Raw genomic sequence first — 27,699 nt, 5'->3', positions numbered from 1 at the left:
CCTAACCCCATTCTCCTGCCTTCTCCCCATAACCCCTGACATCCATACTAATCAAGAATCTATCTATCTCTGCCTTAAAAATATCCATTGACTTGGCCTCCACAGACTGTGGCAACATCCTCTCCACATCCACTCCATACAAGCCTTTCACTATCCAGTACATTTCAATTAAGTCCCCCCCCCCCCCCCCCCCCCCCCCCCCCCCCCCCCCCCCCCTTCATTCTTCTAAAAACCACAGGTCCAGTGCTGACAAATGCTCATCATATGTTAACCTACTCATTCAAGGGTCACTTGAATTTAGTGAGATCAATATTCATACTGGTGAGTTGTGTGCTGCCCAAGTGAAATATGAGGTGCTGTTCCTCCAATTTGCGCTGGGCCTCACTCTGACAATGGAGGAGGCCCAGGACAAAAAGGTCAGTGTGGGAATGGGAGAGAGGGGGAGTAATACCCCTCTCCCACTTAGGAAACCTGAATGGAAACCTCTGGAAACTTTGCACCCCACCCAAGGTTTCTGTGCGGTTCCCGGAGGTTTTTGTCAGTCTCCCTACCTGTTTCCACTACCAGCAACCTCCGGCAACCACCTGCAACCTCCGGGAACCGCACGGAAACCTTGGGTGGGGCGCAAAGTCTCCAGAGGTTTCCGTTCAGGTTTCCTAAGTAGGATAGGGGCATAATCCACAGCTCCTCACCTGCTCTCTTGTCTGGGTCAATTCACTTTCTTTTTGAGAATACAAATGGCAAGGATTTTTTTTCCGTTACTTTGCTTTTGAAATGTCGTTAAGTTAGAAACCACCCTCACAGCCATGACCACAGTGGAAAAAGAGGTGTAATTGTTGAAACTTTCTAGTTACCTGACGCACGTCACTGGATATTTACTGCTATGAGTTATTGCTGCTGTAGTTATAAGGAGCAGCGAGATGACTGAACATAGACACAGCATGCTGGAGTAACTCAGCGGGACAGGCAGCATCTCTGGAGGGAAAGGAATGGGTGATGTTTCGGGTTGAGACCCTTCTTCAGACTGAGAATCAGGGGAGAGGGAGACTAGAGATATGGAGGGGTAAGGTGTGAAAACAACAAGTCAAAGCAGACGATGATGAGAAAATGTATAATGTTTCACTAGGTAGACAAAAATGTTGGAGTAACTCAGCGGGTGAGGCAGCATCTATGGAGCGAAGGAAACAGGCAACGTTTCGGCCCGAAACGTTGCCTATTTCCTTCGCTCCATAGATGCTGCCTCACCCGCTGAGTTTCTCCAGCATTTTTGTCTACCTTTGATTTTCCAGCATCTGCAGTTCCTTCTTAAACAAAATAGAATGTTTCACTGTTAGCCGAGCGGAAGGTGTCAAGGAGGCAGACAATCAGTAAAATTAATCAGAAGGACGGTAAAACTAGTCAGAGAAGTAGTGAACATACTGGATGAGTAAACTGGGTTATTGATCTGCTTGGCAGCTATGAACCCATTCATTGCGCTTTGAGGTAATAATAAAGAAAGTAACAATGTCACAACTTCAACCTCAGAACCCTTCCTGTAATGCAGCAACTCAATTATCCAAATGTGACCTTAATAAAGCTGCAATGTCATTTCCTGATGCATACATTCAGCACCAATGAAGGCAACCTTGCTGTACACCTTCTTGATCAACCTATTTACTTGCGTTGCCACTTTCAGGGAGCTAGGGGCTTAGTTTTAGTTTAGAGATACAGCGCGGAAACAGGCCCTTCAGCCCACCGATTCCACACCGACCAGCGATCCCCGCACATTAACACTATCCTACACACACTATGGGCAATTTACTTTTATACCAAGCCAATTAGCCTACAAACCTGTACATCTTGGGAGTGTGGAAGGAAACCGTAGATCTCGAGGAAAACCCACGCAGGTCACGGGGAGAAGGTACAAACTCTGTGCTGACAGCACCCGTAGTCGGGATTGAACCGGGGCCTCCGGCGCTGCAAGTGCTGTTAGGCAGCAACTCTACCACTGCGCCACCGCGACCGCCCCATGTAGCTTGCATGTGGCGGTCAGTGGAGAAGTGCCTCCTCCTGCGCTTACTTGGAGAAATGCCACAGATTCAGAAAATGCCATTTAATTTATCCCCACAGGAATTGGTTTACGAGAAAGAGTCCATTGTTGGGCACAGGGAATTCTTCCTGCGTCAGGTCTGATGGGACAAAAAAAAGCAAGGAAGGACCATCCCAAATATGTAGAACAACAGAGGCTCAGCTGGTAGAATTGTTGGCCCAGCACCACAGGCCTGGACTCAATCCTGACCTCGGGTGCTGTCCATATGGAGTTTGCGTGTCCTTCTGTGATCATGTGGGTTTTCTCCGGGTGCTCCAGTTTCCAACCGCATCCCAAAGATGTGTGGGTTTGCAGGTCTATCTGCAAAATTGCCCCTAATGTGTAGGGAGTGTACGCAAAAGTGGGATAACATAGAACTAGTGTGTACATGTGGTCGATGGTCGGTGTTGACTCAGTGGCCTGTTTCCCTGCTATATCCTTAACCTAAAGTAAACACTATGATTATTAACAGCATCACGGTTTAAAGAGTGGGAAATTACACAGGTGGCAATTCTCCAAAGAGGTAAAAGGACTGACCTGAATTTCATTAAGTGTTTCATCTTCTTTAGGATCATTTCTTTTCTCCAGCGCTTCCCCGCGCAGTAGGGCTTCCAAAGTGGTCCCTTCAGCCGACACGCCGTCCCGTTTCAAAGTGATCTCTCCTTCTGCAGAAAGAAAATGAACATATTCCAACCAAGGATTCAAAATTATGGAGTTCCAAAGTAAATAGACATGGAATGGGGAGACAGATACATGTCCAAGAACTTTAGAGGAGTGTGGCAACTTGCAAGAACATGAACGTCAAGGCTTATAACCTATGAAGATCGTTTGGCGGCACTGGGCCTGTATACGCTGGAGTTTAGAAGGATGCGGGGAGGGACCTCATTGAAACTTAAATAGTGAAAGGCCTGGATAGAGTGGATGTGGAGAGGATGTTTCCACTAGTGGGAGAGTCTAGGACCAGAGGTCATAGCCTCAGAATTAAAGGACGTTCCTTTAGGAAGATGAGATGGGATTTATTTAGTCAGAGGGTGGTGAATCTGTAGAATTCTTTGCCACAGAAGGCTGTGGAGGCCACGTCAATAGTTATTTTTACGGCAGAGATAGATAGATTCTTGATTAGTACGGGTGTCAAGGGTTGTGGGGAGAAGGCAGGAGAATGGGGTTGGAGAGATAGATCAGCCATAATTGAATGGCAGAGTAGACTTGATGGGATGAATGGTCTAATTCTGCTCCTATCACTTATGACCTTATGACATACAGTTTTTATTTAAAGAGGGTATTATTAACAAAAGATTTGACGGTCAGGAGGCAAAATGCCCAAGAGGCAACTTTCAACTAGTGAATAGTGAGGGTTTTTTTGGCGTAATGGTTCGTGCATCCATGAGGTGAGACTCATGATTCTCAGAGAGGGTAAAGGTAGCAGAGGAAGCTCCAGAGGACCGTGAGAAGCATCCCTAACCTGTGGCTGAGAAACAGCACAAAAGCTGCCTTGCGCTCATTCTGTAACGTGACTGATGACGGAAGAGATAGAAGATATTTGGCCCATCAGATTGGTGCTAGTTGGAGCAACATCAAGCAGTGTGAAACCACTGATCAACTTGCTGCAATAGACTGCTCACAATCTCACGCAAAAAAAAGCGACTGCAAAAGAGACTAAATAATATGCCAAGGGAAAACAGCAATGCAACAAAAATAAATGCCCTTAATTAAACTGAGACAAAGTTAATTGCAAATTGGCTGATGTTAGGGAGCTGATTTCATGAGATCTCGTAATTCCCGAGATAGACGCAACATGCTGGAGGAACTCAGCGGGACAGGCAGCAACGCTGGAGAGAGGGAATGTGTGACGTTTTGGGTCATCACCCTTCTTCAGACTGAAAGTCAGGGAGAGAGGGAGACATAGAGATAAGGAAGGGTAAGGTGTGAAAACGAGAGATCAAGGGGGAATGTAGAATAGATCATTGTTAGCTAGGGGAAGGTGACAACGCGGCATGGGAGAACTCATGGGTGGCACGGTGGCGCAGCGGTAGAGTTGCTGCCTTACAGCGCTTGCAGTGGAAGAGTTCGATCCCGACTACGGGTGCTGTCTGTACGTAGTTTGTACGTTCTCCCCGTAACCGCGTGGGTTTTCTCCGAGATCTTCGGTTTCCTCCCACACTCCAAAGACGTACAGGTTTGTAGGTTGATTGGCGGTTTCATATACTTGGTATGAGTGTAAATTGTCCCTAGTGTGTGTAGGTTTGTATTAATGTGCGGGGATCGCTGGTCGGTGCGGACACGGTGGGCCGAAGGGCCTGTTTCCGTGTTGTATCTCTGCCTCGACAACTACTTGCTGAAATAAGTTCCACACTCCGACCATTCACTGGGCAATGAGCTTGCTGCCCAGATACCTGCTAGAATTTAGTAACTCTAGCTTCAAGCTCCTTTGCAATTGGAAACAAACTGACTGCAGCCCTTTCATTACCTGAAAGAGATCCAACAGATCACCTCGCAGCTTTCCTGTTGCAGAAGGAGAACCACTCATGGAGCAGACACAAAATGCTGGAGTAAATCAGCGGGACAGGCAGCATCTCTGGAGAGAAGGAATGGGTGGTGTTTCGGGTCTGAGACCCTTCTTCAGGAGCTTGGGAGGCAACAAAGGCACTTCCACAGGTTGTGGAACCCAGGACTAAGTGAACTTGGAGTTAAAGTTGAAGACAACCATTTCAAGAGGAACGTTAGGAGAGAGTTTGACATACCATGATTGGGAGTAATTAGAGACTTAAGGGCTTGTCCCACTTGGGCGTCATTTACACGACATCGTTTACGAGTCACGGCATTTCGTGATGCGCGCATGACGCGTGGTGACGTAAGCAGTGATGCGCAGTCGCGCACGGCGCCCCAGGCATTTGGGATTCACAAAATATTCGCGCGCCATCTGCGTGACACGCAAATGACGCCCAGGTGGGACAGGCCCTTTAAAATGCCAAGAAGCAATGTTAGGATCATTTGTTCGATTTAAAATCTATGACCAATAGACTTTCATCATGCAGAGAAACTCCAGGGTGTGGGACAATGGGGTTGGTATGATAGATGGAATTAGTCTGGGTTCAGCCTTTAGATTATTCAGAAGCAGAGCAGGCTTGTGGGAATTAAATAACCTTTATCTTTTTACACATTCATAGTGTAACCAGTATTCTGTTCAAAATCAACACACTTCTCGCCTTTTTGATTCTATCCTGGCAGGAATGAATCCCAGTGCATTATTATTTTTAACTGAGTTACTTTAACATTCAGCTACTTTCAGCAATTTAACTTCCTGCTTTGTCAGTTTCCTCTATTCTTATTATTAATTACTAAAGATACAACATGTAAAGAGGCCCTTTGGCTCACGAGTCTACGATGACCATCGATCACCCGCTTACACTAATATCACTAGATATTCCATGTTCGCATCCGCTCCCTACCACATGGTGGGCGATCAAACAGCGGCCAATTAACCTACAAACCCATGTTACTTTGGGATGTGGGACGAAACCATAGATCCAGGAGGAAATACATGCAGTCATAGGCAGAAAATGCAAACTCGACACAGAGAGCAATAGAGACCAAGATTGAACGCAGGCCTCTGGTGCTGTGAGCCACCTACTCTACTACTGCATCACTGTGCCTCCTAAACTCAGTTCTCTGCCCAGTTCATACCATCATGGAGCTACACTGGAACGAGCTGGGAAACAGGCATTGTGATATCATGTTTATTCACCCCCTTTAACATGCTGAAGAATGGAGGCTGAGTGCTTTCCCAGAGACCAGTGGCCATAATCACAAGGCATAGTTTCACAAGTTTAATACAGTTTCATGGACTTTAATACAGAGAAATATGAGGTGGTGCACATAACCACAACCAGAGAACAGTGCTGAACTACTATCCACCTCGTTGATGACCCTCGGACTATCCTTGATCAGACTTGCACAATACGTAATTTCCTCATCATGTAACTGTTTTGTATCATTATATAATCTATTGAAATTAAGTATTGTCTTTCCGCTGACTGGATAGCACTCAAGAAAAGCTTTTCACTGTACCTCGGTACACGTGACAATAAACTAAACTGAACTGAACAGGGAGGCAAGAGAAATGTTCTTTCTGTTAAATACTGGATCTAGATTTTTTTAATGCTTGCTATTAGCTGTGTCACTGAAGCATTCAGCAAGGTCTGTGTAAAATCAGTGGCACATTGATTAATGACACAATTTGACTACTGCAAACATGCAATGCCAACATTACCAACATGCCTGCGCGCAGACTAACCTCCAGTGAGCTCGCCCCCTTAGGACCCCACTTTGCATCTACTTTGCAAGCTATATACGGCTTTTATATATATTTTTGAAAATGCACCTTACATTTCGTTTTTTCCTATGAAATAAGGGTCACCTTACACCTCAGGTTCCACGGGTCTTATTCCCCTAGAAACTAAGAGCAAGCGAGCAAAGAAGTTGAAGCCAACACTCCGGAGATGGAAAAATCAGAAATTCTGATGACTTAAAAAAAAACATGCACATTATTCCACGTGAATCTGTGCAATTCCTGCCACATGTTTTTTCTATTTTTTTTCTATGAAAATGCACTTTACATTTTATTTGTGATTGGCAGATAAACCAATATAAATATACCTTCTTCAGTTTAGTCTATTGTCACGTGTACCGAGGTACAGTGAAAATCTTTTGTGCATGCTATCCAGTCAGCGAAAAGACAATACATGATTATAATCTGGCCATTTACAGTGTATAGATACAGGATAAGGGAATAATGTTCAGTGCAAGGTAAAGCCAGATCAACGGATAGTCCGAGGGTCTCCGATGAGGAAGACAGCTTGCCTGCTCCATATTAAGTACGTTCCCCAATTTAGAGTCATCCACAAATCTGCAGGTTGTGCTTGTGTTACCTGAGCCAGATCGTTTGTGAAAAGTGAACCCATTTCTGATCCTTACAGAACACTATTTTAGCTCTTTTGTTGGCATCTCTAACCCCCCCCCCCCCCCACCCCCCCACCCACTCCCCTCCCCCGCCCGCCTTTCTCAGACCTCAGACAAACACTTGATGAGAAAAACAGTTTGAAAGCAACAAAGAGCTGCCGGAGAGCATGGATTTTATAAGATTGATGTTGTAAGGGATTGACAAACGTGCAGTTCCAGTGGTTTTACCCGAAAGTCGAGCATCCTGTTGCGCTGAGATAGATTAAGGGATAGAGAGGGTGGGTCACCTTATCCCTCAGCTTGCAAAGGAAACTAGGAACAAGCAGGCCAAAAGGTTGAAGCCCACGCTCTGCAGATGGGAAGATCAGAAATTCTGCCGACTTAACAACAAAAAACACATACACATTCCACCCCTCAGAGGGTGGCGAATCTGTGGAATTCATTGCCACAGAAGGCTGTGGAGGCCAAGTCAATGGATATTTTTAAGACAGGGGTAGATAGATTCTTGATTAGCACGGGTGTCAGGGGTGCTGGCGAGATGGCAGGAGAATGGGGTTAAGAGGGGAAGATGGATCAGCCATGATTGAATGGCGGAGTAGACTTAATGGGCCGAATGGCCTAATTCTTCTCCTATCACTTATGATCTTATGACCCACTAAAGATGCTGCCTGACTAGCTGAGTTACTCCAGCACTTTGTGTTGTACACAAGATTCAAGCATTCTGCAGTTCCTTGCGACTCCATGCAGATTACTTTGCATATTTTATTCAAAGCGTGCTGTTATAGATAACAGTACGAATCCAAACACAGGCACTGTGCTTATTCTTTTCAAGCCTTTAAGCGGAGTAATGCTGCACCTATTCTGCACCTATTTTCTATGTTTCTATATTGGGGATGATCAGCCATGATCACAATGAATGGCAGGGCTGGCTCATAGGGCCGAATGGCCTTCTCCTGTACCTATTTTCTATGTTTCCACGCTGCAGGAAAGGGTTAAAAATGTAAATGCAACATTTTTCATCCTTTGGGGCAATGATTTACTAATTTATACCGTGAAAATAAATCCTTGACTTCCCTGCTCCAACTTCCTCATGCTGTTTGGCGCTGTATTGCATGCATTTTTAAGGAGTACATAAACACAGCTTCCAAAGGAGAGTTTGCTCAGCAATTGCGACGTTAAAATAATTGCGGGGGAATTGACAAAGCCCTGATGTCAGAGGAGAGTGAATTTAATTGAAGATGCAACGTCCACCTTCAGGCTCTCTCTCTCCCGGCCCCCGCCGTCCTCTGTGCCGCCCCTGACAAATCTCTTTCTCCCTGGGGTTTCAGTGTTAGAATAACCCAGCTGTAGGAGACCAATCTGTCTTCTGATCGCAGCATGGATTTTCTCAGAGTGTGACTCAAATGGGCCGTGCACAACAAAAGGTAGATCAACACAACACAAGCAGCTAATTACACGACACACTGACAGAAGCCGGAGACAGCGGAAACTGTCCATCCCTAGATCATTAGTACAGAAACTTCATTCAGTTAATAATGGCCGCGAATTCCATCGGAAATGCAAAAAGGGAGGGTTGTCCGCGGGCATCGAGTTGGAATACAAATTCTCCAGGCAGCGGTTAGAGACTGACCTTCAAAATGGGAGATTGACACAAAAAGCTGGAGTAACTCAGCGGGACAGGCAGCATCTCTGGAGAGAAGGAATGGGTTACGTTTCGGGTCGACACCCTTCTTCGGACTGGTTAGGGATAAGGGAAACGAGAGATATAGACGGTGATGTGGAGTGATAAAGAACAATGAATGAAAGATATGTAAAAAATTAACAATGATAATGGAAACAGGGCATTGTAAGCTGTTTGAAGAAGGGTTTCAGCCCGAAATGGTGCCTATTTCCTTCGCTCCATAGATGCTGCTGCACCCGCTGAGTTTCTCCAGCATTTTTGTCTACCTTCGATTTTCCAGCATCTGCAGTTCCTTCCTAAACATTGTAAGCTGTTGGGTGAAAATGAGAAGCTGGTGCGACGGATGGGTGGGGGAGGGATGGAGAGAGAGGGAATGCCGGGGCTACCTGAAGTGAGAGAAATCAATATTCATACCACTGGGGTGTAAGCTGCCCAAGCGAAATATGAGATGAGTTCCTCCAATTTGCGTTTAGTCTCACTCTGACAATGGAGGAGACCGAGGACAGAAAGGTCTGTGTAGGAATGGGAAGGAGAATGAAAGTGTCCAGCAAATGTGAGATCAGGTTGGTTCACGCGGGCTGAGCGAAGGTGTTCCGCAAGACGATCGCTCAGTCTGCGTTTGGTCTCGGTGGATATGAGTGAGCAGTGATAGCATACACACACACACCAAGTCCTTTCACAGCAAGGTACAACCACAAACAGTCTTCAGCGGCCAGCTCTGCCAATTCCAGTCGCTTGGTCTTGAGTACACTTGGCCCACAAAGAAAAAGATAATGTCATGTGATAGGAGTAGAATTAGGCCATTCGGCCCATCAAGTCTACTCCACCATTCAATCATGGCTGATCTATCTCTCCTTCCTAACCCCATTCTCCTGCCTTCTCCCCATAACCCCTGACACATGAACTAATCAAGAATATATCTATCTCTGCCTTAAAATATCCATTGACTGCCTCCACAGCCTCCTGTGGCAATAAATTCCACAGATTCACTACCCTCTGACTAACGAAATTCCTCCTCATTGCCTTTCTAAAGGAACGTCCTTTAATTTTGAAGCTATGACCTTTAGTCCTAGACTTTTCCCACTAGTGGAAACATCCTCTCCACTCTATCCAATCCTTTCACTATTCTGTATGTTTTAATGAGGTCCTCCCTGTTACTTCTAAACTCCAGTGGGTACAGGCCCAGTGCCGACAAATGCTCATCATAGGTTAATCCACTAATTCCTGGGATCATTCTTGTAAACCTCCTCTGGACCCTCTCCAGAGCCGGCACATCCTTCCTCAGATATGGTGCCCAAAATTGCTCACAATATTCCAAATGCGGTCTGACCAGCATTACATTACTGTTTTTGTATTCTATTCCTCTTTAAATAAATGCGAGCATTTACCATGCTAGTATAATAGAATTATGCAGCAGAAAAAGTAATTCATCCCATCATGCCTATGCTGGCTCTGTGAAAGAGTTGTCTAACGAGTCCTGATTTCCTGCTCTAACCCACAGCCCTGCCTGCCTGCCTGCTTGCAACTGTTTTTCTTTAGGTCTAGACCCCATTTAATAATAGCACCACAATGTCATCAACAATTAAAATCTGCACAGTTAAAAAGCACAGTGTTTGTGGTTGGCCTGGGTTGAGCAAGGGCAAAAATAAAGTCAGAGTTTGCTTTGCTGCAATTCCATCGTGACAAAATGGACAGATACTTTATCCAGTTAATAATGACCATGCATTCCATCAGAAACGCATTGATGCTGCAGAGGGAAGTAATGTTGAGGCTCTATAAGCCGCTGGTCAGGCCGCATTTGTGAGCAATTCTGGGCCCCATATCTGAGGAAGGATGTGCTGGTGCTGGAGAGGGTCCAGAGGAGGTTTACAAGAATGGTCCCAGGAATGCGTAGGTTAACATATGATGAGCGTGGGGGAGGGGGTGTGGGGGAGGGGTGGGTGTGAGGGAGGGGGTTGTAGGGGAGGGGGGTGTTGGGGAGGGGGGGGGTGTTGGAGGGGTGTGTGGGCTCACCGGTGCCCGTCCCAGGCTCCGATCGCACTCCTGTCTCCAGGACCCGGCTCCGGACTCACTCAGCTGCTCCCGTCCCCTGCTCCCGTCTCGCTCACAGCCCCCACCCATGAACACAGCCCGCCCCCGCCCGCGAGCACAGCCCACAAGCCGCTGCTTCAGCTTTATTCTGGGCGGCTTCTGGACGTGCTCACGGATACAGCCCCGCCTCCGGGACTTTATTCTCCAGTCGGTGCCGGAAGGGGCGTTACCTTCATGGTGACTGACAGGCGAGAACAATCTGCTGATCTCACGATTTTTTAAACCTTCATAACTTTTGTAATCTTCCACCGATCGGAACAAATCATGGCGCGCTTGGATCAGAGGAGAACGGTGAGTAAGGAGGCGAAAAATCCTAGCAATATATGGTACCGTTTTTGCGCAAATTTAAAAACAACGCAGACCGGAAGTGGTCAAGATGAGAATTTTAGTAATAGTATAGATGTGAAAAAAGGCCCTTTGGCCCACTGATCCCAGGACAACCATACTTCCACATCCACTCGTTACACACTAGGGGCAATTTACAGCAGCCAATTAACCCACAAACCCACATGTCTTTGTCAGCCTCGTTGTCAGCTTCCCCTCAGCCAACAATGAATCATTGTGCATATCCTTGATCATCGTCTGCTCTTTGTACCCTTCCATATCTCTAGTTACCCTCTCCCCTCACTCTCAGTCTGAAGAAGGATCACGACCCAAAACGTCACACATTCCTTCACTCCAGAGACGCTGCCTGCGCTGCTGAGTTACTCCAGCATATTGTGTCTAACCGGTGTAAACCAGCATTTGCACTCCTTCCGACATAATAATCATCGAACCATCGGTAATGTCACCTTGACCACTGCCGTGACATCCTCCTTAATCAATAGACCAACACCCCCTCCTCTTTTATCCCCACCTCTATCGCTGCTGAAGCACCCGTACCCAGAAACATTAAGCTGTCCCGCTCTTAACCAGGTTTCTGTATTAGCTGCAATGCCCCAGACACACGTACCTAAGCACACCCTGAGTTCATCAGCCTCTCGCATTAAAATAAATACAATTCAAACCAACAGCCCATCCATGCTCCCTGCCTTTAACCTGCCTATTCTGTCCACTGTCTTTCATTACCACACATACTGCCTTCCAGCCTCTCAGCTTCCTTGGTCATGCACAGGATCCCACCCCCTTGCCAGTCTAGTTTAAACCCAACCCGTGTAGCACTAGTGAACCTGCCTGCCAGGATGTTGGTTACCCTCCAGTTAAGGTGCAACCCATCCCTCTTGTACAATTCGCCTCTGCCCCAGAAGGGATCCCAATGGTCCAGAAATCTGAATCCCTGCCCCCTGCACCAACTCCTCAGCCAAACATTCCTCCCCCCCCCTCTTATCTTCCTGTTCCCAAACTCACTAGCACGGGGCACTGGGAGTAATCCACAGATCACTGGAGTCCTGCTTTTTAGTCTTTTACCGAAGTCCCTCTACTTTCCCTCTTTCCCTACTCCATCATTTGTGCCAAAGTGCACAACAACTTGCGGCTGCTCCCTCTCATAGAAACATAGAAACATAGAAATTAGGTGCAGGAGTAGGCCATTCGGCCCTTCGAGCCTGCACCGCCATTCAATATGATCATGGCTGATCATCCAACTCAGTATCCCGTACCTGCCTTCTCTCCATACCCTCTGATCCCCTTAGCCACAAGGGCCACATCTAACTCCCTCTTAAATATAGCCAATGAACTGGCCTCGACTACCCTCTGTGGCAGGGAGTTCCAGAGATTCACCACTCTCTGTGTGAAAAAAGTTCTTCTCATCTCGGTTTTAAAGGATTTCCCCCTTATCCTTAAGCTGTGACCCCTTGTCCTGGACTTCCCCAACATCGGGAGCAATCTTCCTGCATCTAGCCTGTCCAACCCCTTAAGAATTTTGTAAGTTTCTATAAGATCCCCTCTCAATCTCCTAAATTCTAGAGAGTATAAACCAAGTCTATCCAGTCTTTCTTCATAAGACAGTCCTGACATCCCAGGAATCAGTCTGGTGAACCTTCTCTGCACTCCCTCTATGGCAATAATGTCCTTCCTCAGATTTGGAGACCAAAACTGTACGCAATACTCCAGGTGTGGTCTCACCAAGACCCTGTACAACTGCAGTAGAACCTCCCTGCTCCTATACTCAAATCCTTTTGCTATGAAAGCTAACATACCATTCGCTTTCTTCACTGCCTGCTGCACCTGCATGCCCACTTTCAATGACTGGTGTACCATGACACCCAGGTCTCGCTGCATCTCCCCTTTTCCTAGTCGGCCTCTTGTGGATGTCATGCTGGGCCCTGGCACTCCTGGGCCCTGGCGCCAGGCAGGCAGCACATCATCCTGGAGTCTTGACTGCTGCCGCAGAATCTCCTGTCTGCACCCCGAACTATAGTCACCTACACCATGTCTCCACCTAACGGTACCCTTCCCTGACGAGCCGCAGTGCCAGGCTCTGTGTCACAGCCCTGCCTGGAACTGCTGCTTAGCTTGCAAGTGTCACCACCCCCCTCCCCCGACAGCACTAAAAACATGACACCCATTTTTAAGGGCACAGGGGTCTCCTGCGCTCCCTGTCTATTTCCCTTCCTCGTGGCCACCCACCTTCTCTCTTCCTGGACCTTGGGTGTGTGACAACTTTGCGATGCGCCTTAGCCAAGAAACTCTTATTCCCCCGTTTAGTGGCCATTTGGCTTGTTTTGTGTATCATTAATTATGGCATGCATCTTTAAATTTTAGACTGCCCATTATATTGCGGGTGGGATTTATGACGTATTTTAGTGCGTGTTTGGAGCTAAGTTTCTTGCGCAGAAGCTTAGTTTTTAGTTTAGTTTGGGACCAGCATGGGGAAGGTTTACCCTTTGACCATGCGAAGTGTAACGGAGACACGAGGAGTTTTCTAACCTTTAAAGCGATAAGCTGGAGTTCGATGAAGATTATAGTGTACGAGTCGGAAGAAGGTTGGATGTACCTTATTGTTTTTCATCAACAATAAAGAATTTATCAATCAAAAGACTGTGTTTTGAAGATTTATCTGGGAATAAGCTCTGAAGGTCTCGCATGCATACAGAGACATTCCCCTTAACCATGCTGTCCATTTAGTGGCTAGAGGGAGTATTCTCTTGAACGATATAAAAATCTACCGTTACACCCCAAATGACCCTGGGTTCATCCAGCTGCAACTCCATTTCCCTAATGCAGTCTTTAGGGCACTTGGACACAATCTCCACTTGTGTTGTCATCAGAGACACCAGCAGTTTCCTTGTCTCCCCACTTCCTGCAAGAGCAGCATCGTACCAACTTACCTGACAGCACCACTGCAACTGGACCATGAAAGGGAGCGAAATAAAAAAATAACAAGACTCACACACAGGGAGACTGTACCTTATCCTCCTATCCACCTGTGATAGCCTCCTTCCTCCAGCCTCCTCGCCAAAAAATCTAGAGCCAAAGACTCTAACTTGACGTCAACACAGTCTCTCTCTCAACATGGCCGCTCCACTACTATCCACCTCATTGGTGACCCTCGGACTATCCTTGATCGGACTTTTCTGGCTTTACCTTGCACTCAACGTTATTCCCTTATCATGTATCTGTACACTGCGAATGGCTGGATTGTAATCATACATTGTCTTTCCACTAGCTGGTTAGCACGCAACAAAAGCTTTTCACTGTACCTCAGTACACGTGACAATAGACTGAACTGAACTGAACCTTGCCTTGCTTTTATCCGCTGCTCAATTAGGCAATGTGGATACAATTAGGTGAATCAACGGGCTTGCTGCTAAAACCTGCTACTCCTGCAACAACGCAGAATTAACTTACTTTAGTTTAGAGACACAGCATGAATACAGGCCCTTCGGCCCACCGAGTCCATGCTCACCATCGATCACCCGTTCGCACTGGTTCTAAGTTAGATCACTTCCTCATCTACCTCCTACGTACTGGGGGCAATTTACAGGGTCAAATTAACCCACAAACCCGCACATCTTTGCGATGTTGGAGGAAACCGAAACATCCAGAGGAAATCCAATGTGGTCACTGCGAGAAAGTGCAAACGCCACACAGTGAGCACCTGAGGACGGGATCGAACCCGGGTCTCTGGTGCAGTAAGGCTGCAGTTCTGCTGTTTTGTCACTGGGCCACCCAAAACATCTCCATAGACTTGATTTTTGATGTTCACGCTACTGCATCGACCTGAGATTCACTTGCTGCAACTAATTAATGGGATTGCAGCCCAAAGCTGTTCCTGACCTGATGTAAGTTCAAGACATTCAAACATTCTGCTCAACTTCTGCAAAAATAACGAGCTAAAACAATGACGACTAGAACACGGAAATTACTGAGAGAATGTGTAGGAAGGAACCACAGATGCTGGTTTAAACAAAAGTGGACACAAAAAGCTGGAGTAACTCAGCGGGTCAGGCAGCATCACTGGGGAGAATGAATAGGTGACTTTCGGGTCGAGACCCTTCAGACCTGAAAAGAAGAGCATCGATCCGAAATGTCACCAATTCCTTTTCTCCAAAGATGCTGCCTGTCCCGCTGACTTACTCCAGCTTATTATGTCTATCTTCAGTTCAAGCCACCATCTGCAGTTCCTTCCTAAACAACCCACTATCTTTGCTGAGCACAAGAGCCTCGGCCGCTGGTGGCTGGAAGGCCAGAGCACACGGTCAAAGTCTGACCAAAGACTTTGCTTTATCTGAAGGTAGACAAAAATGCTGGAGAAACTCAGCGGGTGAGGCAGCATCTATGGAGCGAAGGAATAGGTGACGTTTCTTGTCGAGACCCTTCTTCATTTATCTGAATATCTTTCTTTATACTTTATCCTTTCTTTATCCTTTACCCTTCTTTATCTGAAAGTCACTGTTGACAAAACAGGGAACAATTACACTGTATAAATGGAATAACCACAGCAAATACATTTCTGCATCAAATTCTGGTTTAGGCCAAAAATAAGCCTGTCTTTCCTTCCAGCAGGGTCTATGGAATAAGACAACTTTAGCAATTAGTTTTTAATAATGTCAATTCCTTGCCAGAGGCAATTTATTCCGCAGAAGATCCTCGTAATAAACCTGTATTTAAAAGGGGCATAATTAGCCACTGTAAAGTGGTTACGGCTGAGTCTGGAGCAGCAGCGTCTGTCTGTCTGCAGTAGCCCTCTCACCCAAAACAGAAGGGGACCCAGAGATGCCAATGTGACAGCAGACAATGGTTCCACACAGTAGCATTACTACACCAAGTTACTCATCACATTTCTAAGTTGCTCCAGCACTTTGCGCTGAAGCAGTGCTGAACTACTATCTACCTCATTGGTGACCCTCGGACTATCCTTGATTAGACTTTGCTGGCTTTACCTTGCACTAAACGTTATTCCCTTATCAGTTCAGTTCAGGTTAGTTTATTGTCACGTGTACCGAGGTATAGTGAAAAGCTTTAGTTGCGTGCTAACCAGTCAGCGTAAAGACAATACATGATTAGTACAATCGAGCCATTCACAGTGTACATGATAAGGGAATAACGTTTAGTGCAAGGTAAAGCCAGCAAAATCCAATCAAGGATAGTCTGAGGGTCACCAAAGAGGTAGATAGTAGTTCAGCACTGCTCTCTGGTTGTGGTAAGCGCTCAGCTACCATCTGCACACTGTGAATGGCTCGATTGTAATTATGTATTGTCTTTCTGCTGACTGGATAGCACGCAACAAAAACCTTTCACTGTCCCTCGGTAAGAGTGACAGTAAACTAAACTGAACCTTATTTTCTAAACCAGCGTCTGCTATTCTTTGTGTCCGCACCAAATTATTGTTCTCAGGCTCGCTTTACAATTATGCTTCTCAGTGATTGCTCCAGCAATTTAAATTAGTTGCTTGGAAAGGTACGAGCATGAATTAAAGAAGACAGTGTAAGATGGGATGGGGAGAGGAAGAGTGACTTTGGACCATAATACCAATTTGAAACATGCAGCACCCTCAGGTACTTGACAGGTGGATGTGTGAGAACTCTGGGTCACTGTGAACAAAATAAATGGTCACCAATTTGAGACAAAGAGGTGGTGAATTTTTTTCTCTCCGCCCCAAGTCAGGAATGATGATAAGGTCAAATGTGATAGGAGCAGAATTAGGCTATTCGACCCATCAACTCTACTCCTCCATCAATCCTATATCTCCCTCCTAACTCCATTCTCCTGCCTTCTTCCCATAACCCCTGACACCCGTACTAATCAAGAATCTATCTCTCTCTGCCTTAAAAATATCCACTGACTTGGCCTCCACAGCCTTCTGTGGCAAAGAATTCCACAGATTCATCACCTTCTGACTAAAGAAATTCCTCTTCACCTCCTTCCTAAAGGAACGTCCTTTAATTCTGAGGCTATGACCTCTAGTCCTGTCCTCTCCCACTAGTAGAAACATCCTCTCCACATCCACTCGATCCAAGGCTTTCACATGGGAGAGCTTTGGAAGTCTGACTGCATTGGAGAAGAGAGTCATTGATAATTCTTGAGGCAGGGGTGGCTATCCAGCAGGAGCAGTGGAAGGTTATCGTGGCTGTGGAGGACCGACTGCAGAGTGGAAGTCACAGTCAGATCACTCATGAGCTTGTCTGATGGTACAGCAGACACTGCCTGCTCCCAATTCTTTGTATGTTCATGTTTCCAACATTAACACGGAAACAAAATGCAGAAAATGCACGGCTGGCCACCAAGCATCTTTGGAGAGTCAGGTTTAGTTTAGTTTAGAGATACAGCGCGGAAACAGGTCCTTCAGCCCACCGTGTCCGCACCGAACAACGATCCCCGCACCTTGGTGCTATCCAACACACACTAGGGACAAGTTACAATGATACCAAATCAATTAACCTACAAACCTGCACATCTTTGGAGCGTGGGAGGAAACCGAAGATCCCGGAGAAAACCCACGCGGGTCACTGGGGGATCTGTACAGACAGCACCCGTAATCAGGATTGAATCCGGGTTTCTGAGCCTGCAAGGCAGCAACTATACCACTGTGCCACCGTGCTGAGAGGTTAATGCCTTTCATCAGCTAATGTATATTTCAATCGAGTTTCCCATCCAGAAAGCACATTCGCTGTGAGACCAGCTTTAAATCAGGGATGGAGTGGAAACGTTAAATAGCTTTGCAGCTGGGCCTGATCATATATATCCGAGGACACTGTGGGAAGCTAATGAAGAAATGGCAAGCGCCATGGCTAAGATTTATGAACTATCATTAGACAAGGGGGAGGTGTCGGAAGACAAGGGCAGCTCGTGTCATGCCCTATTTAAGAAGGTCTGCAAGGAAAATCCTCGGCGCTATAGACCAGTGAGCCCAAAATCTGTGGTAGGCAAGTTAATGGAAAGGATTCTGAGAGATAAGACATAAAGGCATTTGGCAGTCTGAAGAAGGGTCTCAACACAAATTATCGCCTATTCCTTTTCTCCAGAGACGCTGTCTGACCCGCTGAGTCACTCCAGCTTTTTGTGTCTCTATTTGGCATTTTGATAGTCTGGGGCTGATTAGGGATAGTCAGCGTGGTTTTGTATGTGGGAGATTGTGCCTTACTAGTCCGACTGAGTTGTTTTTGAAGAGTAACCAAAAAGATTGATGTAGGCAAAGCTGTAGATGTTGTCCACATGGACTTCAGCAAGACGTTCAATAATGTTTTGCATGGCAGTTTCCTCAGGAAAGTTAGATCGCATGGGATCCAGAGAGAGCCAGCTGACTGGATAGAAAATTGGCTTCATGGAAGATGGTGGAAGGTTGTTTTTCATTCTGGAGGTGTGACTAGTGACTAGTAGTGTGCCTCAGGGTTCGGTGTTGGGACCATTGCTGTTTGTGGTTGATATCAACGATTTGGATTGAGAATATAAAAGAATGATTAATAAGTTTGTTGATGCCACTAAAGCGGGTGGTATCGTAGATAGCGAAGATGGCTATCAAAAATTGCAGCAGGCTCCTGATCAGCTGGGCAAGTGGGCTAAATAATGATTCATGTAGATAAGTGCAGGTTGGTGCGTTTTGGGAAGATAAACCAGGACAGGGCCTTCACAGTGAATGGTAGGGCCCTGGGGAGGGCTATGCAACAGAGGGATCTAGGAGTGCAGGTACATAAGTCTTTGAAAGGAGCATTAACAGATAGATTAGGTGGTCAAGAAGGCTTTCAGTACATTGGCCTTCATCAGTCAGGGTATGGAGTAAAGACGTTGAGGATGTTATGTTACAGTTGTACAAGATGTTGTTGAGGCCTTATTTGTTGTATTGTGTTCAGTTTTTGGTCACCCTGTTATAGGATGGATGCTGTTAAGCTGGAAAGAGTGCAGAAAAGGGTGTTGACAAGGATGTTGCCAGGACCTGAGTTGTAGCGAGAGGCTGGACAGGCTTGTTCTTTATGCCTTTGAGTGCAGGAGGCTGAAGCATGATCTTACAGTGGTGTATAAAATCATGATGGTGAATGCAGAATCTTTTACCCAGAGTAGGGGAATCAAGAACCAGAAGGCACAGGTCTAAGGCAAGAGGGGAAAGATTTAATATACCTGGTGGTGCTTAAACCTTCAAAACCCAACTGGAGTATTGTGTCCAGTTCCAGGAACTACAATTTGTATAATATATGAAAGCTTTTCAGAGGCAAAGAGGAGACTAACCAAAATGATTCCAAGGTTGAGGGATTTTAGTTATATAGAGAATCTGGAGAAGCTAGGTCGGGGCGCTTTGGGGTTAGAAGGGGATTGATAGATTATTTTAAAACCATATTAGGTGTAGACAGAGGAGGGCGGCAAGGTGGCACAGCAGTAGAGCTACTGCCTTACAGCGCCAGAGACCAGGGTTTGATCCCGACTACAGGTGCTGTCTGTATGGAGTTTGTACGTTCTCCCCGTGACCAGCGTGGGTTTTCTCAGAGATCTTCAGTTTCCTCCCACACTCCAAAGACGTACAGGTTTGTAGATTAATTGGCTTGGTATATATGTTTTTCAAAAATTGTCCCGTGTGTGTAGGATAGTGTTAGTGTGCGGGGGGATCGCTGGTCGGTGCGGACTCAGTGGGCCGAAGGGCCTGTGTCCACGCTGTATCTCTAAACTAAATTAGAGAGAAAAAAATTGTTCCAATTGGCAGGGAGTTAAGAACTAAGGACACAGAATGAAGGCATTGCGGGTGGGTGGGGGGTGGGGGCAGAGAATTAAAAAAATCAAAGATCAAATTCAAAAATTAGGTTAGGGTCTGTGATGCACTGCTGGGCGAATTGCAGGGACTAATTTAATTCTAATATTCAGAAAGAAGCTGGATAAATATCTGAGTTCTCCATGGAAGGAATGGGGCAGGCTGGGTTGCTCTTACAGAAGAGCCAGTACAGATTAGAGGGGCAGAATGGCAAAGACCATTTGTAAATTCTATCTCATCTGAGACCCCATTGTTCTAAATAAAACACTTCTATTCCACTGAGGACATTGGACTTTGTCTAAGGAATCAATGTGTTGCAATGCTAGCAGCTATATTCTGCATTTTGTAAATTCCTCTTTGCTCTATCTAGTGCAGGCTCGAAGGGCCGAATGGCCTACTCCTGCACCTATTTTCTATGTTTCTATGTTTCTAATGCCCTTGGGTTTGGACTGATTGTATCTATGTATGGTATATCTGATCTGTTTTGATGGCATGAGCAAGTGTTCCTGATCAAGTATCTGTACACTGTAAATGGCTCGATTGTAATCATGTATCGTCTTTCCGCTGTCTGGATAGCATGCAACGAAAGCTTTTCATTGTACCTCGGTACACGTGACAATAAACTAAACTGAACTAAAGCCCAATAGAATGCATTGACTTGATGACACAACCAGAGGAGGGTGCAGATTGTGTTACTGTATATACTATAAAAAGTGTTAAAAAATCAAAATCGTTAGAAAATGGTCCAACAGAAATAGGGGGTATATTTTTAACCATGGGCAATTACCACCCAAATTACCACACGAAGAATTCCAGACTCCAAATATCTTAGCAATATTTTTCAGGTGAGGCAGAGGTTCACTTGCACCTCCTCCAACCTCATCCACTGTATCTGCTGTTCCAGGTGTGAACACCCATGGATTGGTGAGACCAAGCGCAAGATCGGCGATCGTTTCGCCGAACACCTCCACTCAGTCCGCCTAAACCTACCTGATCTCCAGGTTTTTAAACACTTGAACTCCCCCTCCTATTCCTACACTGACCTTTCTGTCCAGGGCCTCCTCCACTGTCAGAGTGAGGCCCAGCACAAATTAGAGGAACAGCTCCTCATATTTCGCTTGGGCAGCTTACACCCCAGCGGTGTGAATATTGACTTCTCTAACTTCAAGGAACTCTTGCTTTCCCTCTCTCTCCATCCCTTCCCCCTTCCCAGTTCTCCGACCAGTCTAACTGTCCCTGATTACATTTTATCTGTTTGCTTTGTTGTCACCTTCCCCTAGCTTACAATGATCTAGTCTACATTTTCATTGATCTCCATCCCCTTTGTCTCATTTTCACACCTTACACTTCCTTATCTCCGTGTCTCCCTCTCCCCTGACTCTCAGTCTGAAGAAGGGTCTCGAGCAGATAAAGTGGTGAAGAAGACATATGGTATGCTTGCCTTCATTGGTTAATACATTGAGTCAGGAAGTCACCTTGCAGCTTCAACAAAGCTTTTAACAAAGTTCTGTTCACCCCCATCAGTGGATAGATGTGGAGGCTTTGGAGAGGGAGCTGAAGAGGCTTAATGCTGCTTGGATTAGCGGATATTAGCTATAAGGAGGTTGGACAAACTTGGAATATTTTCTTTGGAGTGATATAGTTTGAGAGGAGACCTGTTAGAAGTATAAACAATTATGAGAGGCAGAGAGAATCAGAATCTTTTTTTATCAGAGTACGTTTTTTTCCCGTACAGAGAACGGTGGGTGCCTGGGTGAATGCCCTGCCAAGATTGGTGGTGGAAGCAAACACAATAGTGGCATTGAAAGGCTTTTGGGCACATGGATATACAGGGAATGTAATGGATCGCACACAAGCAGAGGTGATTATTTTAACTTGGCATCATGCTCAAAATGGGCATTGTGGGCCAAAGGGCATGTCCCTGTCCTTTACAGTTCTATGTTCTCAATTAAGTTCAAGTTCAAGTGAGTTTATTATCATGTGTCTCTGATAGGACAATGAAATTCTTGCTTTGCTTCAGCACACAGAAAATAGTAGGCATTGACTACAAAACAAATCAGTGTGTCCATATACCATGAAATAAATATGTACACGCATGAATAAATAAACTGATAAAGTGCAAATAACAGATAATGGGCTATTAATGTTCAGAGTTTTGCACGAGCCAAGTTTAATAGCCTGATGGCTGTGGGGAAGTAGCTATTCCTGAACCTGGTCATTGCAGTCTTCAGACTCCTGTACCTTCTACCTGAAGGTAGCAGAGAGGTGCAATTAGTTTTAATTATACAAAAAGAAGTGCTCATAACCATTTTTGCCGACTTATTCAGGGTCCGTTGATTGCACAATGGTTCCCTTCTCATCTATTTTAGATAGCTATTCCAATAAAGTCCCGACATCCTGCAAGCTTTGCCCGGGATGGCATTTAACCAAGTTGAAAAGTGCTGGTGTATTGGCTTGTAAGGTCAGAGGGTCCACGATCACCAGCACCCTGCTACCTCTGTTCTCCACAGCTGGTCAGTAACTCTCACTCCCCACCCTAATCTAGAGGCAACCCTTTATCTCTCTATGTGTTCTATCAAAAGCCTTCCATGTTGAAACAAATCTAACCTCTTCATTTCCAGACGGCTGTGAACTGGGCAAGTATGAGGACGTATAAGCTGCAGGGATGCCTATTTAAGATGTATCGAAGTGCTTATTTATAGTGATACTTGGACTGAACTGTGCACAAAATGAGTTTCACTGTACCTCGGTGCATGTGACAAGTTAAGGAGCAAAGTACCATACCGTAGGGCTGCAGGGAAATAAGAGAGGGATAATGGGACTGCTCTGTGGGTGGCCAGCATAACATGATGGGCTGAAGGGCCAGTTTGGGTGATAGTTTGGGGCAATAGGTCATCCACTCTGCCTCCAAGTATTATGGAAATATTCCAGACAAGTTATATCCAGATTATACAAGTTAATTTACACACCCATTACATCCTGCAGAAACACTGGAAAAACGGTGCAAGTGTGCTAAACCTGTCAAAGAGTGAGTGGGAGGTCTTACAGCTGTGCGCCTGGGGCGGCACGGTGGCGCAGCAGTAGAGTTGCTGCCTTACAGCGCTTGCAGCGCCAGAGACCCGGGTTCGATCCCGACGACGGGTGCTTGTCTGTACGGAGTTTGTACGTTCTCCCCCTGACCGCATAGGTTTTTCTCCGAGATCTTCGGTTTCCTCCCACACTCCAAAGACATACAGGTTTGCAGGTTAATTGGCTGGGTATACAGTAAGTGTAAATTTATCCCTAGTGTGTTTGTAAGATAATGTTAATGTGTGGGGATCGTTGGTCGGTGCGGAGACGGTGGGCCGAAGGGCCTGTTTCTGCGCTGTATCACCAAACTAAACTAAACTAAAGAGTGAGAGGGGGAGAATTTTCTTCATCCCTCTAGGGGTGATGAATCCATGGAATTCTCTACCCCAGAAGGTCATGAAGGCTCAGTCAGTCAGAGTTTATTCAAAGAAGGGACTGCTTGATCAAACGGGGGGAGCGAGAAAATGGCATGGAGGTAGAAGACTGGCATCTTGGTTGAAAGGTAGAGCAGGCTGAAAGCAGGCCCTCTCATAGATGAACTGAGGCCCAGGCTAATTTCAATTTTAGAGGCCCCCAAATCAAGATCCCTTTGAAGCAGGCAGGCATGAGGCCCATACCAAATGGCACTCGTTGCCCCACCTTCTGATAGGGCCTGGCTGAAGGGGAGGGCAGTAGGAGGCCCCTACCACAGCTTCTTATAATCTGATATCCGATGAAAATGTTGGAACCACACCGATACCTGATGTTGGAACCACACCTGGTCCAGAACCGAGAGTCACAGTTTCAGAATAAGGGGTAGGCCATTTAGGACTGAGATGAGGAAAATCTTTTTCACCCAGATAGTTGTGAATCTGTGGAAATCTCTGCCACAGAAGGTAGTGGAAGCCAATTCACTGGATATAGTCAAGAGAGAGTTAGATATACTTCTTAGGACGAACAGAATCAAGGGATATGGGGAGAAAGCAGGAACTGGGTACTGATTTTGGATGATCAGCCATGATCATATTGAATGGCGGTGCTGGCTCGAAGGGCCGAATGGCCTACTCCTGCACCTATTTTCTATGTTTCTATAATTTAATGCATGTTAACTGTCCTCCTCACCACTTCCTCCTTCGAAGTTAACAGAGCAGCTAATTCCAACGCATACAATGTACGATTTGAAGCACTTCGTGGCTTGTTTTGTTAAAGTGTGGTTTGTACAGGAAACCTCCAATGCCGTTATTCTACCGGTGTCAGGCTTCAGGGCGGGGGAAGAACAACTCACCGAGTTTTATTTCACAAAGTCTCAACCTGGGGTCTTCCGGGGGGTGCAGACGCCTCTTCTTATGCCAACAGCGGGCGGGGTAAGTGTACAGTTGACCAGGAGCCAAGCCTGCAAGAGACAGTCACTGAATTAGCGTGCAGCAGCTTGTACACAGTCAATTACAAACTCTGTGCAACACAAACATTTCTTTAAGGTTAGGAGATTTTGTACACAGATTGTGCTCATGTCTCACAAAGACGCACCCAACACACAATATTGGCAGCAACATGTAAAACCAGTTTTTTAACCAGATCTTTCCTGGACACTAACGCAATCATAAAGAAAGCCCATCAACGTCTCTACTTCTTGAGAAGATTGCACAGATTCTGTATGTCAGAGAAAACTCTCTTGAACTTCTACAGGTGTACAGTAGAGCGCATATTGACTGGTTCCATTATGGCCTGGTTCGGCAACTTGACTGCCCAGGAGCTAAGAAGACTGCAAAAGCTGGTGAACACTGCCCAGTCCATCACGGGTTCTGACGTCCACAACATCGAAGGGATTTACAGGAGTTGCTGCCTCAAAAAGACAGCCAGCATCATCAGAGACCCACACCATCCTGGCCACACACTCATTTAATCGTGCCACTGGGAAGAAGATATAGGAGCCTGAAAACTGTAATGTCCAGATTCAGGAACAGCTTCTTCCCTACAGCCATCAGGCTATTAAACACTACAACCAAGCTCTGAACTACATAGACTTTGGGGGGCACTGGTTTTGTCTTTTTGCACTATTATTGTTTGTGTTTTTTGTGTTTTTGTGTGTGTGTGTGTGTGTGTGTGTGTGTGTGTGTGTGTGTGTGTGTGTGTGTGTGTGTGTGTGTGTGTGTGTGTGTGTGTGTGTGTGTGTAGGCGAGAATGAAGAAACGTAAACAGGTATTTAGACATTTTTGCAGAGAAATTAAAAAGAAATAACTGAAATATCACATTTACGTAAGTATTCAGACCCTTTGCTATGGTGTTTCCATTGATTATCCTTGAGATGTTTCTACAACTTGATTGGAGTACATTAAATTGATTGAACATGATTTGGAAAGGCACACACCTGTCTATATAAGGTCCCACAGTTGACAGTGCATGTCAGAGCAAAAACCAAGCCATGAAGCCGAAGGAATTGTCCGTAGACCTCCGAGACAGGATTGTGTCGAGGCACAGATCTGGGGAAGGGTATAAAACAATTTCTGCAACATTGCAGGTCCAGAAGAGCACAGTGGCCTCCGTCATTCTTAAATGGTGGAACTTTGGAACCACCAGGACTCTTCATAGAGCTGACCGCCCGGCCAAGCTGAGCAATCGGGGGAGAAGGACCTTGGTCAGGGGGATGACCAAGAACCCGATGGTCACTCTGACAGAGCTCCAGAGTTCCTCTGTGGAGATGGGAGAACCTTCCAGAAGAACTCCACCAATCAGGCCTTTATGGTAGAGTGGCCGGATGGAAGCCACTCCTGTGAAAGTCACATGACAGCCCACTTGGAGTTTGCTAAAAGGGTTGTTTTCTCTGGTGCTCTGGTCAGATGAAACCAAGATTGAACTCTTTGGCCTGAATGCCAAGCATCACGTCTGGAGGAAACGAGGCACCGCTCATCACCTGGCCAATACCATACCTACGGTGAAGCATGGCGGTGGCAGCATCATGCTGTGGGGATGTTTTTCAGCGGCAGGAACTGGGAGACTAGTCAGGATTGAAGGAAAGATGAACGGAACAAAGTACAGAGAGATCCTTGATGAAAATCTGCTCCAGAGCATTCAGGACCTCAGACTGGGGTGAAAGTTCACCTGCCAACAGGACAACGACCCTAAGCACACAGCCAAGACAACGCAGGAGTGGCTTCGTGACAAGTCTGTGAATGTCCTTGAGTGGCCCAGCCAGAGCCCTGAGTTGAACCTGATCGAGCATCTCTGGTGGGACCTGAAAATAGCTGTGCATCGACGCTCCCCATCCAACCTGACAGAGCCTGAGAGGATTTTCAGAGAAGAATGGGAGAAATTACCCAAATACAGGTGTGCCAAGCTTGTAGCATCATACCCAAGAAGACCTGAGGCTGTAATCGCTGCCAAAGGGGCCTCAACGAAGTACTGAGTAAAGGGTCTGAATATTTATATAAATGTGATATTTCAGTTATTTGTTTTTAATTACTTTGCAAACATTACTAAACACCTGTTCGTGTTTTTATTTAATTATGGGGTATTGTGTGTAGTTTGATGATTTAAAAAAAAGAATTTAATCAATTTTAGAATAAGACTGTAATGTAACAAAATGTGGAAAAAGTGAAGGGGTCTGAATACTTTCTGAATGCACTGTAGATATAGCTCTTGGGGCTAATGGAATTGAGGGATATGGGGAGAAAGCAGGAATGAAATGCTGATTTTGGATGATCAGCCACAATCATATTGAATGGCGGTGCTGGCTCGAACGGTTGAATGACCTATTCCTGCACCTATTTTCTATATTTCCATGTTTAACTTTGGGAACACCCAGATTCACACCAGCATATTACCCGGGCCACGGTGTCTCTTCTCCATCCAGATGTAGCAGTTGTTTTGAGCGACTCCGGTTTGCGAGTCCAGGAACGGCAGCCGCACACTGCGCTCGGCACACAGGCGGGCATTGTAGTTACGGCAATGTTCGATGGCTTCCTTGTAGAACTGCTCTCCCAGCCTGTGGAAACACAGAGGGATTTCTTGCAATGGAGAAAGTCGCAATTGGCACACATGCGCCCGCACACTCATGCAAACGTCAGGCAATCAGACTGCATGAAACAAATTAATAAAGACAGGTTAAGAATGTCAGCATAATACAGGCACAATAGGTTAGCATACATTATTGTTTTTCCAAAGAACAGGAGCATGCACTGCTCCTTCAATGGTCTCCTGTGCTAAGATCCACATTATCATTATGAGGAGAAGCTAAATAGAGGTTACTCAGGGTCCCCCTTCCTACGGTTGAGCTGTGTTAAGGGCCTGTCCCACTTTCATGACCTAATTCACGACGTCTGCCGAGTTTGCCCTTGACTCGTACTCGCAGCATGGTCGTCACGAGGTCGTAGAAGGTCATAGGAGGTCGTAGGTAGGTCGTAGGTAGGTTGTGATGCTAGTCGTAGGTACTCGTGGCATCAAGTAGGTCGGGGCGTTTTTCTAGTCTGATGAAAAATGGCCACGAGTATAAATGGTTGTGAATTAGGTCGTGAAAGTGGGACAGGTCCATTAGAATATCATGGCATTATACGAGAAGAGAGAGGGAGTAGTTATGGCCTCCAGATTTCATATCCTTCGAACAACATTAAAAAAGTTTAAAACAGACATTAATCATGTACTGTGTCGGAAGGAACTGCAGATGCTGGCTTACACCGAAGATAGACACAAAAAGTCACACAGAGTCTGAAGAAGGGTCTCGACCCAAAGCATCACCCA

General features: G+C 46.0%; 1 protein-coding gene across 7 annotated transcripts in view; it reads right to left on the bottom strand.

Annotated features, from left to right (window-relative positions):
- The window catches only part of dpf3 (double PHD fingers 3), a 175,360-nt gene that overhangs the window by 89,900 nt on the left and 57,761 nt on the right, over positions 1-27,699 (bottom strand). For all 7 annotated transcript variants that reach the window (XR_004413033.1, XR_004413034.1, XR_004413035.1 and 4 more), the window contains 3 exons: positions 26,787-26,947; positions 24,251-24,358; positions 2,606-2,733 (listed from right to left, as the gene is read on the bottom strand). Coding sequence is in view for 1 of the 7 variants with exons in the window: in XM_033026623.1 (XP_032882514.1) it covers positions 2,606-2,733; positions 24,251-24,358; positions 26,787-26,947 (397 nt within the window). In the remaining 6 variants the exon portion in view is untranslated. The remainder of the gene's footprint in view (positions 1-2,605; positions 2,734-24,250; positions 24,359-26,786; positions 26,948-27,699) is intronic.

The sequence above is a fragment of the Amblyraja radiata genome, chromosome 9, assembly GCF_010909765.2.
Source record: "Amblyraja radiata isolate CabotCenter1 chromosome 9, sAmbRad1.1.pri, whole genome shotgun sequence".
NCBI lineage: Eukaryota > Metazoa > Chordata > Chondrichthyes > Rajiformes > Rajidae > Amblyraja > Amblyraja radiata.
The sequence above is the reverse complement of the archived record's forward strand: the minus strand, read 5'-3'. Positions and strand labels throughout refer to the sequence as shown.